This window comes from Drosophila yakuba, chromosome 3R, assembly GCF_016746365.2.
Source record: "Drosophila yakuba strain Tai18E2 chromosome 3R, Prin_Dyak_Tai18E2_2.1, whole genome shotgun sequence".
In the NCBI taxonomy this organism is placed as follows: Eukaryota; Metazoa; Arthropoda; class Insecta; order Diptera; family Drosophilidae; genus Drosophila; species Drosophila yakuba.
Genome location: NC_052530.2, coordinates 18,606,526 through 18,621,109, shown reverse-complemented (window position 1 = coordinate 18,621,109; position 14,584 = coordinate 18,606,526). Strand labels below are relative to the sequence as shown.

Sequence of the window (14,584 nt, the reverse complement as noted above, 5' to 3'; positions counted from 1 at the left end):
AAAAACGCCCCCCACATTTTAACAAAATGCATTTTTGGGTGATTATAATTTATTAGAATTTTTATTGACTTAAGGTAAATATAAATAAAATATTATTCAAGTACAAAGTTATATATACTCATTAATATTATTTGATTCAAGTAAATATATTTCAAAGTGGCGGTGTTTTATTATATCATTTTTTCAATTAAGTACAATTTACTGTTCCTGCTCTATTTCTATGGGTTCGCAGAGTGTCCAAAAGTACTCCTAACACTCGGTCCTGTAAGGTGTGCATACATATTTTGCGACCAGAAAGTATTTGCGAGCCATTGACGCCGCACCTGCAAGTTTTGAACCTGGCTTATTGACTCGTGATTTCCTCGTCTTTGAGACCCGGGGATCGAGTACTTGTGGGTGCTTTGCGAACCCGGACTTCAAACCTTGCCCATGCAACAATTGTATCTTTGTGTAGTTTACGTTTAATCAATGAATTTGGATCACAAACAGTAAATACGTCTTTAACGATAATTGCAGTTTTAATTAAACTTAGTAAGATCAGGGGTGGAGGGTGGGGGGGTTGGGGATTAAGGTGTGGGGGTACCTTTTTTTTAATTATAAAAATATTGTATCTGCATTTTACATGTTTTTGTTTCGCTACTATCGTTTTTGCTCGAAATTACATAAGTCCAGCCTTAAAACAAGTAATTTTCGTCACCAATCGCATTCGCGCACGCTCCATTATCCATAACACTCGGTTTCATCTTCAATTCAATTTTGCATTTAAACGCTACGTTGCCTTAACTTCAGTCCTTTCGCAGAAAATCTAACCCTTAAATGTATTTAGCTCTTCGCCCGTCGATCCCTTTTCCTTCCCTTCTTAGATTTTTCCTTCACATCCCCCGCATGCTGCAGACACTAAACATAAATTCAATACGTACAGTTTCAAATTGGTTGCGGCATTCTAAATCGCATCGGCATTGTATCGTCGTTCAATGTAAAAGGTGTAATGATCTTCCTTCTTGCCTCAAATGCCATCCTAACGTATTCATCCGTCCACCTCTAACTACAATTTAAACTTCTCTTTGGCCGCAAACCCCCGCATTACTTTTACTTATTTATCTCCTGTAAATATGAACTGCTTGGGTTTTTCTTTTCGATAATTTTTGTGTTTGCTCTGGTTTTTGTGTTTATATTGTATTTAAATGCACTAAAAGTTGCACGGACCGTTTGCCTATGAAGTCGGTTGTTGCGATCTAGATCTATCCTGTAATTGTCGATTTTATACCTTCGATAAGCCAATGAAGTGTGTGAAAATATGTATCTATTTCGTCATTTGTTTGTTCGTTCGTTATGCATTTTAGTTGGTTGATGGTTCGTTTTGCGTTTATAAAATGCCAAAATTTGTGCAAATTTCTAAAACTTTTTTAAGTTTGTCCTTCTCGTATTATACTAAAATATTTTTAACTTTAAAATGTACTTCCTCATTAGATTAAATTTTTCTTTTCTTTTTCTTTTCTTTTCATTTGTTTTGTTTTGTTTCATTTTTCTTTTCTTTTTTCACTTCGTTTAAAATATTGCATTTTTATTTTATGTTTTTCTTTTGGAGGCTTTATCCCTGAGTGATTTAATTTCATTTGTTTGTCATTTATTGCAACTTTTTCTTTATAAACTTATTGTTTTATATTTTCTTATTCGATTTAGTGTGTCAAGATAGAGAGAGAGAGAGTGAGTGAGACCGAGAAAATCAATGGCAAAATAATAACTCCTTGTTTGCTGTGAAGGTTGCTTAATTATTTATATGTTGTCACGTTATTGTTTACAAATTGCCTCTGTCTTTCGGGCCAACAAAACGCATTAATAATATGCTACCCTCTAGCGTAGTAACTGTATTGAGATTTGCTTAGTTTCGTTTGTTTTTCCATTAATTTTTGGCTAATACACCTCTTCGGTTTACTCGGTTTACTCGGTTGTCTATATGCAATTTGCTGCTGTGTCATGGGTGCTTCTTCTCTTGTGTGTATTTAGGTGTGTAGTTAAAATATTTGTACTTCACTGCAAGTGTTTCATTTACGTTCCGCACTGTACACTACTGTAGATCCAAACTGGCTGGCACCGGATCGAATAAATACACAAGTTTTTGGCACCAACCCAGAAGGTTACCTCTCTGATTAAGTACATTTTTCGTAAGAAGTGTGCCGGAAAAATAGTTTTGAACGTGAAAAATGCATGCAAATGTCGCTCTGGCTCAAACTTTACTTTTACTTTGGTTTTGCAAGTGTTTAGCCCTAGATCCATTGGTTATAACCGGATTATGACTTTAAAATGTGATTTAAGTTGGAATGTGAAACAATATCCATTTCCATTTAGATTCAAAATCAAATCGAGATTAAAGTTTGAGCTCAGTGGGTCATTTGATCGAATTGAATTGGGTGATCGAAACAAACAAGGAAAGAGACAAACAAACAAGTGGCTGAGTGTTCGCTTTACAATATCTGATTCCGCATCCGTATCTATGTATATGTGTGTATCTGTAGGTTAGCGTATTTAGTTTGAAGCTTCGTATGTAACTATACAAGGGCTTGCAATATGTCGCATTGCTATATTGCTATGTATGCGTTTGGATCTGTTAAATCGTTTACTTTAATCGTTAATCGTTAATCTCAAAATGCTTTGTATTTGAACAGTAAATTACGTTGTCACTTGCTGGAAGTGTTTGCACTTTATTTCGGTTATTGTTTTATGCCTTTATTCCTATTCGGTTTTCATATGCTCTCTCTTTTGTATTTATATATATAAAAATATCCTTTTATACAGTTGTGTTTCCGGTTATTGTTGCTCTTGCATTCTCATGCAATTGCTCGATTAAGTTTAGCGATTCTGTTGGATTGTTGACCCGTGCTATCTGCAACGCTATGGCTATGGCTATTGCTGCTGTATCTGTATATGTGGCTCTTAACTCTATTTGTGGTTATCAGTTATCGGTGTCAGTATCAGTAGCTGTATCTGTATCTGTAGCTGTATCTGTAGCTGTAAATATAGCTGTATCTGTATCTGTAGCTGTATCGGTATTGCTATTGGTATTGATTGGTAAGCGGAATATAGGTTTACTGTTGGTTATTGCAGTTGCAAGCAATGACGATGGCTGGAAGTTGGGCATGCCAAGATGCAAGTTCGTATTGCGGCTCTCTGTTTAGTGTTTGGTGTGACTCGCGTCGAAGGTTTTCCTTTGAACATTCAAGTTTAAAAGCTTAAGATTACATGACCTCGTTTCGGGTTTCCCTCTATGCCTATCGGTAAAATAAAATACAAGACTAGAAGTACAAATTTCGCTTGTAGAGCTTCTTACTTCCTTAAAAAGTGTGCATAATTCAATAAGAATTTTCCCCCCTTGAACTGAGGGGAAAACACATTTAGCATTAAATGTAGTGAACAAAAGCGCCGCGAGGGCAACAAAAAGGCAAATCAAAAGGATTATAAATTGCACATGTATAATTAAATCGGTTGCAGACATACTCGTAACTCGTATTAACTTATTCTTAGAACAGCTTTCGACCGCCTACGATCGTCTCGTTTGTTTTTAGTTTATGCAGCGACTACAGATCACAGATCCCCAAAAAGAAACGAAAGCGACGTTTAAGCAGCGTTATCTTCCCTTAACATATGCGCATACAAAACTCGAATTTAAATCTGTCATTCTGCTGATTTGTACATTTCGATTGCTATACTTTGCTCGACTGTTTGTGCGAAAATCTCAACTGAAAGAACTAAAGCTAAAGAACTGAAAGTGTCGTGAACAAAATCGTGAACTAATACTTGCATCCAGTAAGTATAACTCGTGTTTATTGAGGGTTATTGTAATTGGAGTTGGGTGACGCTCAGCAGGACCCCCGGTAAGCCCCCAGCGAATTTCAAAGGCAGCTCGCCTGCTCCCGGCCTCAGTCAGTCGAATCCGTATACGGATACCTACTGTCCACCGCCGCCAGCAGGCTGGCCGCCTCTTATGGCTTGAAATTCGGCTGGGAGTTTACCAGAAGTCCTTGTACGATCCTCAGGAGCCGTGCAGCGCATTGCTCTGCGCACTGTTGCCGCCTCCACCGCCGCCACCTCCGCCGGCGGATCCGTTCACATTCTGCGCCGACACCTCCGACTTGACGCGCCGGGCGATGTGCGATCGCGTGTGCTTGCGCAAGTGATCCTTGCGATAGAAACCTGCAGGTGGCAGCGATTAGTAATCGGAGGTAACAGGAGTTACTTCTCAGTTCACTCACCTTTTCCACACTCAATGCAAACATGCTTCTTCTCGCCGGAATGGATGACAATGTGCAGAGTGAGCTGCTCCTTGCGCTTGAAGGACTTCATGCAGATCTGTGGAGATAAAAGCAGAGTTTTTAAAAAGTCAATATATAGACATAAATGATATATATCAAATGGCAAAATAATAATTCAAGTTTGTCGGCTCTCTGAGCCACTCACATTGCACACATGCGGCCTGTCCGGTATGTGGGAGAGCTTGTGCCTGGTCAGGTGGTCCTTGCGCTTCAGCGCCGCATTGCAGATGTCGCAGACGAAGCGCCGCTCCACGGCGTGCGAGATGACGTGCTGCTCGATGAGGCTGCGGTCCGGATAGGCCATTTGGCACTCCGGGCAGCAGTAGAGCGTCGAGCCATCCAGCGCCTTTGTCTCGCGGATTTCACCCGGCTTGGGGCGCGGCTTCTTCTCCTTTGGTGGTTTCTTCTTTTTGGTCTTCTTGCCGCTGGCCGTGCCCGTGCCGCCGCTGGCGTTTGTTGTGCCCACGGATCCTGTGCTCGAGACAGCGCCGGCGCCACCATTGGTCACGGTGCCGTTGGCATTGCCGTTCACCCCGTTGCTTGCACCGTTCGTCAGCGCCGCTCCGTTGGCGTCCGTCATGTTGGCCATGTGACCGCCATGGTCCATGCCCACCAGTCCGTTGTGGTGGCCACCATTCGCTCCGTTGTTGCTGGGCGTTAGGGCCACGCCCCCCAGCGCCAGGCTGGCCAAATTGGTGCCGTTCTTCAGGACATCGCCGGTGGACTCCTTCTTGATCGTCTCCGAGTACTTGAGGAAGTGCTGTATGGAGATGGGCAGTGTGGCGGAGAGCAGGTGCGACGAGTAGTCCACCGTGTTGGCCGTATTTGCCAATGTCTGCCAGGATTGGTTGACATTCTGCAGGATCTGCTGGTTGAGGACTGCGGAAGTGAAAAGAAGATGCACAAATTATAGTTACAAATATACATTTTCTTGTAGTTTCCATTTCCACCTTATGTATATGTCTCCTAGTCGTACCAGCAAACTAATTTATCTCACCCTAAATAAAAGTTGCATACTTTTCAGTACCTAATCTGATGTCTTTCATCAATATTATTATAAGCCCATCCCCAATTTGCATAATCCTTTTCGGCTCGGAAAGAGGAAGTCAGCGATAAATTTCCCACACTTGGGGGCGTGTCAGCTTGTGGGCTGGAATCTACGCCATCTATACGAAAATAAGTTAATGTAATGGGCAACCACTGCGTATGAGTGATATAATTTGAGAGCCAAGCACAGATGTTGTTAGAATTTATACTAGTATGCTTCTAATTTCCTATTTTAATGTTTCATTTTAATTAAATAAAAACGTTTGTAAAGTCTTAAGAATTTAATAAAAATGATTAACATTCTTTGCATTTCTTGGATCCAAGGGAAAGAAAACGTATTTGGAATGTAAGGAAACAAGATTTTGTGTATGTAATTACCAATTACCGTAGCAACCATCCTACAATTTGTACGAAATATGTCCAAACGTTTGTGACCGGAAAGGGCTGTCTATTCTCAAAAATCCCAGGATAGTAACCATTTACTGCCAAGGACAAATCGGCCACACCCCCCTTTTGCCCAGCTCTTCGTTCGAGCGGTGCAAACTTTTCGCCTTTGCAGCGGTCGTAATCATCAGGATGAGGAAAGCAACATCCACTTGTTTAAGGTGGCTCGCCGTAAAAACTGGATGAAAAAGTATGCTATGGTGCCATTATAGCACCCCACTGACGTCTCTGACCCCTCTAACTCCCCTACCATCCACATCAGCTTGGGGGACAGCAGACAGGCCCAAAAACATTTATAAATAACGAAGCCGAAGGGAGACGCACGACGACGGAGTGATGACTGCGTCCTTGAAATACACATATACCAACCCGAAAGCGCTGTACATACTATACTACATACAGCTCAGCTTCCCCGAGCCCAGGCCCACTTTTTTTTTTTGTCCGCCCAGTGACGGAACCAGGGAGCCACCCACTATTCCACTACTTGCGGGTCGGCGACTCACCTTCTTCCCGGTCACGTTCGATTTTTGGATGGATTTTACCCTTATGATCGGCCGCAGCGGCTGCATTGAGAAAGTTTAGATCACCCTGCGGCTGTGAGTACGGTATGGAGATATTCTGGCCATATTGCATGTTGTTGGCAGCCGAAACTGAAAGAGAGAAATGGTTACAAATTATTAAGGACTTCAATTGGGGCAGCGACACAAAATGGAATGTGGCACTCTGGCACTAGTTTAGACATTTACACATCGTGAGCACAGCCTTTGTGTTGAGTTATGTAGTTGTATATCGTTGATTAGTTATTAGACTTAGGATTAGAGGTTTTTCACAGCGAATCAAATCCACTTTCAACTTTCAATTCGGCCGCCGCTCTCGCACAACGCACTCTGGCCGACTAACTACAAGCGACTGGGCCTGTCCGGAGTTTCCCGATTTGGCGGCTCCGGCTCCTGGTTCCGGCCGGCTACGGCTCCAGCTCCGAATTCGAATCCGAATCCGAGTCGAGTCCCATGGCTCAGCTGGCGAGCCGAATAAAGGATCGGGTGCCGGCACAAGAACAACATACGGCCGACAAAGTAACGACGCTCTGTCACGACACATGTACCCACTGCATATACATACATACAACACGTCTATATAGATATAGATTTGTATATTTACGCATGTATCTGGGGCCAGTAACGCTGTGCTTGTGTGTAGGCAGCCACATTTTCAGCATATACAATTATTGGGCCGGACTTGGGTTGTGTGCGAGTAAGTTAAGAGAAATTGCATTTAATGTCCGCTAAAGATTAGCACTGGCGTTTATTAAGTATACGCAGCGTTGCCTTTGTTGAAACTCAAAAACTATGTATGATTCTTTTTATGATTATATGATTCCTTTATACATTTCCTATTATGGCAATAATTTCCTATTTAATAAACAAGATTCCTTCTCTCTCGATTTAATTATTCGATTTGAATACGGATAAAAAATATCTATGCCAGTGGAGTATGGTCAACATATATTTAGGCAACTTGATATAATTTCTTCAAAATTAGTATTAATACAAGTTCCACCCTAAAGCCCATAAATATGTATCGGCACAGTGTAGTTAACCACGTTGTTCCTACTTGCCGAACGTGCGTGTGCCTACGAACTGTTGTTGTCTGCTGGCTGGCTGTCGTCGCCTCCACAACCGCCCAGCCCCGCCCCCTAGCAGCACCAATACCAGCACACTCGGGCGTCTGCCAAGGCCAAATTTTCACACACACACACATATACATAGACAGAGGCACACACGTGTTTTCGGGCCCCGACAACGCATACATAGGAAAAAGGAAATTAAAACTGAAACTGAAAATGCCGGCCGCGCATACGCCCGAATGTATGCCATAGGAAAAGCGTACCCCACATTTTCGGTGGCTTTTCGGTGGGTGTGTGCCATTCACCCGCTCCTCCCCCGCAGATTTCCCGATCCCCCTACCCCCAAGGGGTTTCCGTGCTTCTTGGCGTTTTCTTAGCCGGGTGCTCGGTTTTATAAATAACATTTTCGGGCTGTTGCCAATTGCCTGGTTTTGTTACATGTATTTTTTTTCAGACTGCTCCTACTTCCTTATGAAAATACATGGGACGATTTCTGGGAAGGAATCATCCAGGAAGCTGTACTATACAATTTACATTATTCCGAGCACAAGAAACGAAACGAAAAACAAACCTCCACGGCTGCTTTTCCTGCTGGCTGACGTGGTGAAATTTATGTGTCTCCGTGCGTGTGGTCTGCGTTAGTCTTAGTCGCTGTATAAATTACCATTCGACCTTGGGCAGCAACTTAACATATTTTCGAATGCTTTAATTTTTCCGCATAGGCCTTAGCCGATTTGCGGTTTGGAAGGATGCACGAAGTGTGTCTTTGATAAAATCGTTGGAGCAGCAATAATTTAAATTGAAAACATATTCCTATGCAAATGATTAGGCACAAGTGTTTAATCGAATTAGAGTCAAATATAATATATTGTTTATTTCTGGGTACTTTTTTCTTTTAATATATTCTTAATTCTAGGAAGAATGTGGAAGATAAACACACTCTTCAATAATTCCAGGAAGAATGTGGAAGATATACCCACTCTTCAATTAAATTGCCTAAAACGTATGAACTCCATAGCTCCCCTTTAAAATATTGAAACTACTTTTCGAAATTAGAAAAAGATTCACTTTATTCATTTGAATTGCATTCGCTCTAAATGCATTATGTAAATTTAAAGAAAACAAACTGAATAGCCATCAAACGATTAAATTTAGTATAAGATTAAAGATTAAGTTGTAATGGGTGTGCTAAGAAGTGATAGTCTGCAGAATGGCATTGACTAAATGGAAATTAAAGAGCAATCATTAAAAGGGTTCAAAGACAGCCGGAAAAATCGGCCGAAGTGGCCGAAAATGCGGAGCCATGGCAACAACAAAAGCGGGAGGCGTGCATGGATGGCAAATGGCAACCGGCATTCGTGGCATTTCACTTTTCACTTCACTTTCCCATGAACGGGATGACGACAACGACAACGACAGGGAAAACAGGCAAAACAGGGAAAACAACGCACGGCATGGAGGAGACGAACATATCGCCGGATTCAGAATCGGAATCGGAGCCGGAGTAGCGAGTCAAAGTCGGTGAAGTCGGAAACACGGCCAAGCGAGAGTGAGAGAGCGGTGAGAGTGGAGAGAGTGGCTGAGAGTGGCGGACACGGAGAGCGAGCCAAGTGGGGTTCTGGGCGGATCGTATCGTTGTATCGGCCAGCAAAGTGGAACAAAATGGAAAGGAATGCGCCTGGCAGCGATTTGAAAAACATGGCGTTTATCTGCTCCTGTCCATGTCTATGTGTGTCGCACGGCCTGTTGTATGTGCGTGTGCGTGTGTGTTTGTGTGTGCGGGAGGCAGTGAAAGCGGTGAGAGCGCCCGCGCGGGAGAGGGAGAGCGCTTGGGTGAGAGGAGAATGCCTGGCCCGGAGAGTGAGAGAGCATAGCGTGGTTGGGAAAAACTGCAACCCCTAACGGAGTTGGGCGAAACTTGACCCCAAGCTGAGAGAGAGAGTGAGTGAGAGAAAGAGTGGGGGTGGGAAAATAGAAGGGTGTGAGAGGCTTACACTCGGAACGAGAGAATGTATAGAGTAGCCTATTTAAGTTTAATTGATTAATCAGAAGGAGGAAAAATTAATCTTTAGTAGACATGTAAAAATGTACATATATTAAATATTGCATTCATCAAATAAAAGTTTTGCCACTTGAAAAGAATTAAAATGCATTTTTCCAACAACATTGTAAACTCAATTTTTTCAAGTGCATTTTTAGGGGAGAGTAATCATAGGAAATCGAGAGGGGTAAAAAACAAACGGCGCCATCGGCAGAGTTTAAGTCATCAGCGTCAACAGGATGAAAAATAAAAAAATACAAAAATGAAAGCTCAACGGTCGCTTTAAGGCTTAAAGTCAAAGGGGGAAAACAAAGAAATAAATAATCAATGAGTGCTAATATTTATTTATCTATACCCATTCAAATGAAAGAGCTTTTTAGGGGTTGGGGTGTATGTGCCCATCGTAATTGCTTTATCATGCTCACTTTTTTAGTGTTGCATACATCCAGGCAACGATTTGGGGGTGTAACCAGTCATTCACACCCACGGAGCACATACATACATCTATTTACTCTGCACATAGGTACATAAGTACGTAGCTATATACATATGTATGCATATAAAAAATGCAAATGGTTTATGGCTGGGGTGTCTGATGAACATTAGGGGGACGTTAATAAAGGGGAGATGACTGTGTCCTCGACAACAAAATACCCGGTGTCCACTGAAACCCATAATGCTTCGGTATAAAGGGTTCCAGGCATACAATTATAAGTTAAATGTCCCTTATATAATACTCGACACTACTGGATGGAAAACTAGAAATTACTGGTGTGCATAAGAAAACCACTTTATTCCTAAATGTATTTATTAATGTTTGGTTTAAGTAAAATCTTTTAAGTGCTCAATACTGCAAAGTATAAATGTTTTTATATTTTTAAAATTCTATATTCAACGGGATGTGAATAGCAGTCTTAAAATTTATTTACGTTGGGGGTGTCTTTATAAATATAATTAATTTTATGCTCATAAATGCTCATTCTGCCTTCGAGTTGATATGTTTTCAATTCATTTGCATTGCTTCTTCTTAATAATGAGCTGCTTTGGGATTTCCAACATATGAACTCGGAGCAAACTCTCCCAATCTTGGTCAGGTATTTATCTGTTTACATTCTGAGACCCATACCCAGAGGGCAACTTCAAGGGTCCGGCCATATCTACATACATCTACCACTGCACATTTCCTGGTAACCCAATAATGATTTATACATACAAGGAAACCAGGCAAATTATCGGGTAGGTATCGAAAGATAAACCTCGAGCAGGTCACAGAGTCGCAGGGCAGCGATAATGCAGCTAATAAGCGGGAGCAGCATGAAAATGCAGTGGCTCGAGTACGTGGGACACATTTTACCTGCCTTGGATTTGGGATCAGCAGCTCACAGAACGCCAGATACCAAATACCAAATACCCAGACCCGTAGATTACATCCAGTCGTATGTATTGAAAGAGATAAAAGAGCAGCATTACCCACACACACACACCGTGTGTGCACACACTTGCAAACGCATTTTCCTGTTATGGCAGGTAAAAAATATAAAACGCTAAACTGGAAATATAATGCGTAGCTCAAAAGCCGGGATCAATGAACCTAGCCGATGCAGAGGAGTTTGAGTTCGGGTTTGGGTTTGGGTTTGGGCCATGGTTCGTTCTCCACTTTCCAATAAATGCAAGTGGAAAATATCTGTGCAGTTGCCAGGGGAAAAATAAATTATGAAACGCAATCTGGGGGGATGGGGGTTGCCTGGGAATCTAATTATGCAAGCAAATGCATCTAATTAGAATTGATAAGAAGAAGGACCCTGCGGTTGGGGGCTAGTATAGTAGTATAGGGGTTATGTATTCTATATATCGGGGGTAGAACCGACCAACCGGTCACACCCTTCCACTAAAACAAAAAAAGTTGCAAGTTGGCAGGAAGTCAGTGCAATTAAAAAGGCAAAGGCAGGCTGGCTCTCGTGGGTTGGGGGTTGTAACTCACACTCAAACGCACACACACACTCACACTCACTCACTCACTCACTTACTCTCGCCCAGCACACATACGCGTATATGCATTTAATTGTATTTCTATGTATGTGCTTAAGTAGCTGAAGAGAGCGGTGAAACCCACCCCTACAAAAAAACAAAGTGAAATGCAGCAAATTCAAAAGTTATTTGAGTTCATTGCATTTTCAAGCCACGCAAAACAACAACAGCCATAGCTTACACTCGCACACACACTCACACTCACACAGACACACACGCTTTTACACCCACTTGGGGGTGGGTGGTAATGACTCAAAACATAGAGCGGAATACTCGTAAAAAAAAGAGCGCAAAACAAAAACAACGACGAAAAAATCGTTAAATTCAGCTTTGATGACAGGGTATACTCGTACTCGTGCTCGTACTAAGTCGCTCCACCCCGCCAACCAACCCCCAAAAAATTGTAGTGCGGTTTACAAATTGCCCGAAGAAGATGTCTTTGCTAGCCAGAAAGCGAGAATTTCGTAGATGGGGGTGGAAAACCCGCTTACACTCACACATGCCTTTATGCGAATGTCAGTAAGTAGAACCAGATGGAAGCCACCTTTCGCTGGTAATTCAAGGAAAGTATTGTTCGAGTTTCAAGTGGGACGTTTTTTTTAGCTGATTATTGGAAGGGAATTTCTAACTAAACTTCAGAGAAAACAAACTATTGAGAATTATTCAGATCATCACAGGCTCTGCAGGTTCTACAATTCTTTTGATCAAAAAAGCTTGCTAAACAGAAGGTCATATAGACTTAATGCAAAGATCAATAAACCTCTTTGTTTTCAAGCTGAAGAACGGCTTGATTTGTTGTAGAAAAATTCAGCCATAAGCAATTTGTATTAAATTTATTTAATTAATTTTGCTTACTTTACAAGTTCATAAATGAATAAATATTCTTTTTTACTTTACGAACCAATTGGACTGTCAGGAAGTGATATTCATCGATATTAGAGATACAATGTCTCACAACTTATTTATATTATTTATTTATGATTTAAACCATTTCTTTTTTTTGTAAGAACTAACCTTTAAAATTGCAATTATTATTGGCCATAAATTACAATTTTTATTGACCAATAGTTGTATGCCCATTTATTCTATATCAGCACTACTTCCTTTTTGCAAGAAGGCTAACCAGAAGTTGTCGTTCCAACTGGAGTGGCGCCCTTTGCCCCAAAACAAGAACCTCTGTGTGTAGGGCATTAGGCGAGGCAGTAGCCGACCCCGCTCGAGTGAGAGTGTATACCCCCTGACGCTATGACGCCGGCGTCGCTGCCCGCAGCGGGCGAAAATAAATCGATAAAAATAAAATAAATTTTTAGTGATTATGTTATACAGACACATGTGCCTGCATGTGCATTGCAGGCGATTGTCTGTCCGTATGTGTAGCCGAGTGTAGACAGACGTACAGTGTAGTATAGTGTTTAGTGTATAGTATAATGTAATAATAGTGTAATGGTGTGGCAGACGCACTTACCGTTGGGCACATTCTGATTAAAGTGATTGCCATTGGTCTGATAGCGCTGCACATGGTTATCGGTGCCGGCCGCTGCCGCTGCGGCTGCTGCATTCGCGGCGGCCGCGGGGGGCGTGCCAAAGGCGCCGGGCGTCTGGGCGTCGAATTTAGCGGCAAATTGGTGGATGCCGGAGAAGGGGCCGCCGAACGCGGAGAAGTTCATCATGTCAGGATCGGGATGATCGGCGGGGTATTGGATACTAGTTCGGTTTACGGGGCCTCGAGGGGCCCTTTTGGTTTAAGCAAGACAATCTTTCAAATCGCTTTAGCACTATAACTCGATCGGGAGCTAGTATTACTTTATATTTTATATATTTTTTTCTTTATATTTTATTTGTAATTATTTTCTGCACAACGCGAAACGATGACGAAGTGTTGTAGTGGGTGGTGGCGGTAATGGTAATGATGGTGGTGGTGCGCTGGTTGTGTGCCTTCTGTTGTTGTTTTCCTGTTCTCCGCCGTCGCTGGTGGGGGTTGGTTTTCTTTTCTTTGCCTCCTTTCCCCTGGCCACACTCATACACTAGCACTCACACACACACACACACACACACTAAGGCGGCACATAGACGCGCTTACGAGCGCACAGTTTTATGCTGTGCTTTGCTTTTTCGGGGGTAGAAAAGCAGAAAAGCGGGCCCAAACACAACACGTACACATGCACACACACACACTCACACAGACACACTATAGCTCGCACACGCGGAGAACCACTTTCGGTTTCGATTCTGATTCTCGATTCCGCTGGATTCTGATTCCGATTCTGCTTCTGCTTCGCCTCAGCTCGAGTCAACTCGAACTAAACACGCACACACACCCGGCGGAACGGAGCGGAATCGCACTAAAGTCTCGCTTACGATTTCGCTTACGACCGGCTCGTCGAGGCTCCGACATCAAACTAAAAGTAACATTACAACGAGGCGAAAGAAAGCGGAAACACTGGGCCAGGCAAAACGACGCGGACGCGGACGGCGGCAGCGCTGCGACGCAAATGACAGTGACAGTGCCCAGGGGCACGCAGGGTATATCAGTTGGGTGGTAGCCGCACCCCTATTCCTCGCTTTTGTTTTAGATGATTGATAGTTTTATAGTTCGTCCGCTGGATCATCCAACCTCTCCTGTTTAGCAGTCAAGATGGGTAGTTTACCTATAAGATAAGTTATTAAGTTAAAATAGTTTTACAAATTATTTAATACTACAAAGGGATTCTTTTGAAATTAACAAAATAACTGATCTACCATGTATTCTAATGCTCATTTTTCAAAACATAATTTGTTTGTCGCAATTATTTGGCAGATCAAGTTGAGCATACACATGCAACGATCCCCCGCATTTACTGGGTAGCAACTATTCGCATACCAACCAACTGCACGACTGCAGCATTCTTACATGTCTGTATTAGTTCGCTGTGTGTTTGTACGACTGACTGTCTGTATGTTTGTGCGCTGTGTGTGTGTGCCGCTTTGAGGGTGGAAGTTTTTCTACTTCTCTGGAAAATGCGCGTTTATTTGTACGTTCCTTACATTTCGCTGCACCGAGTGCCGGGCATATGACACTGGCCCCAGGCCCCTGCTCCCGAAATGGTG

General features: G+C 42.4%; 1 protein-coding gene across 4 annotated transcripts; it reads right to left on the bottom strand.

The window, feature by feature from the left end:
- Window positions 1-445: 445 nt before the first annotated feature.
- On the bottom strand, window positions 446-13,920 carry LOC6537393 (zinc finger protein 92 homolog). Of its 4 annotated transcripts, none has more exons than XM_039375487.1 (5): window positions 12,963-13,920; window positions 6,344-6,451; window positions 4,456-5,189; window positions 4,251-4,347; window positions 446-4,191 (listed from the first exon to the last, which is right to left on the bottom strand). In XM_039375487.1, exons 1-5 carry the CDS (start codon window positions 13,165-13,167, stop codon window positions 4,031-4,033), a joined length of 1,305 nt encoding a protein of 434 aa, XP_039231421.1. In that variant the 5' UTR covers window positions 13,168-13,920; the 3' UTR covers window positions 446-4,030. The 4 variants fall into 4 exon arrangements, with proteins under 4 accessions (XP_039231421.1, XP_002097949.3, XP_039231423.1 ...); XM_002097913.3 differs by having other exon boundaries at window positions 6,305-6,451; window positions 12,963-13,916; XM_039375489.1 differs by lacking the exon at window positions 12,963-13,920 and adding an exon at window positions 6,548-6,700.
- Between the last annotated feature and the right edge of the window lie 664 nt (window positions 13,921-14,584).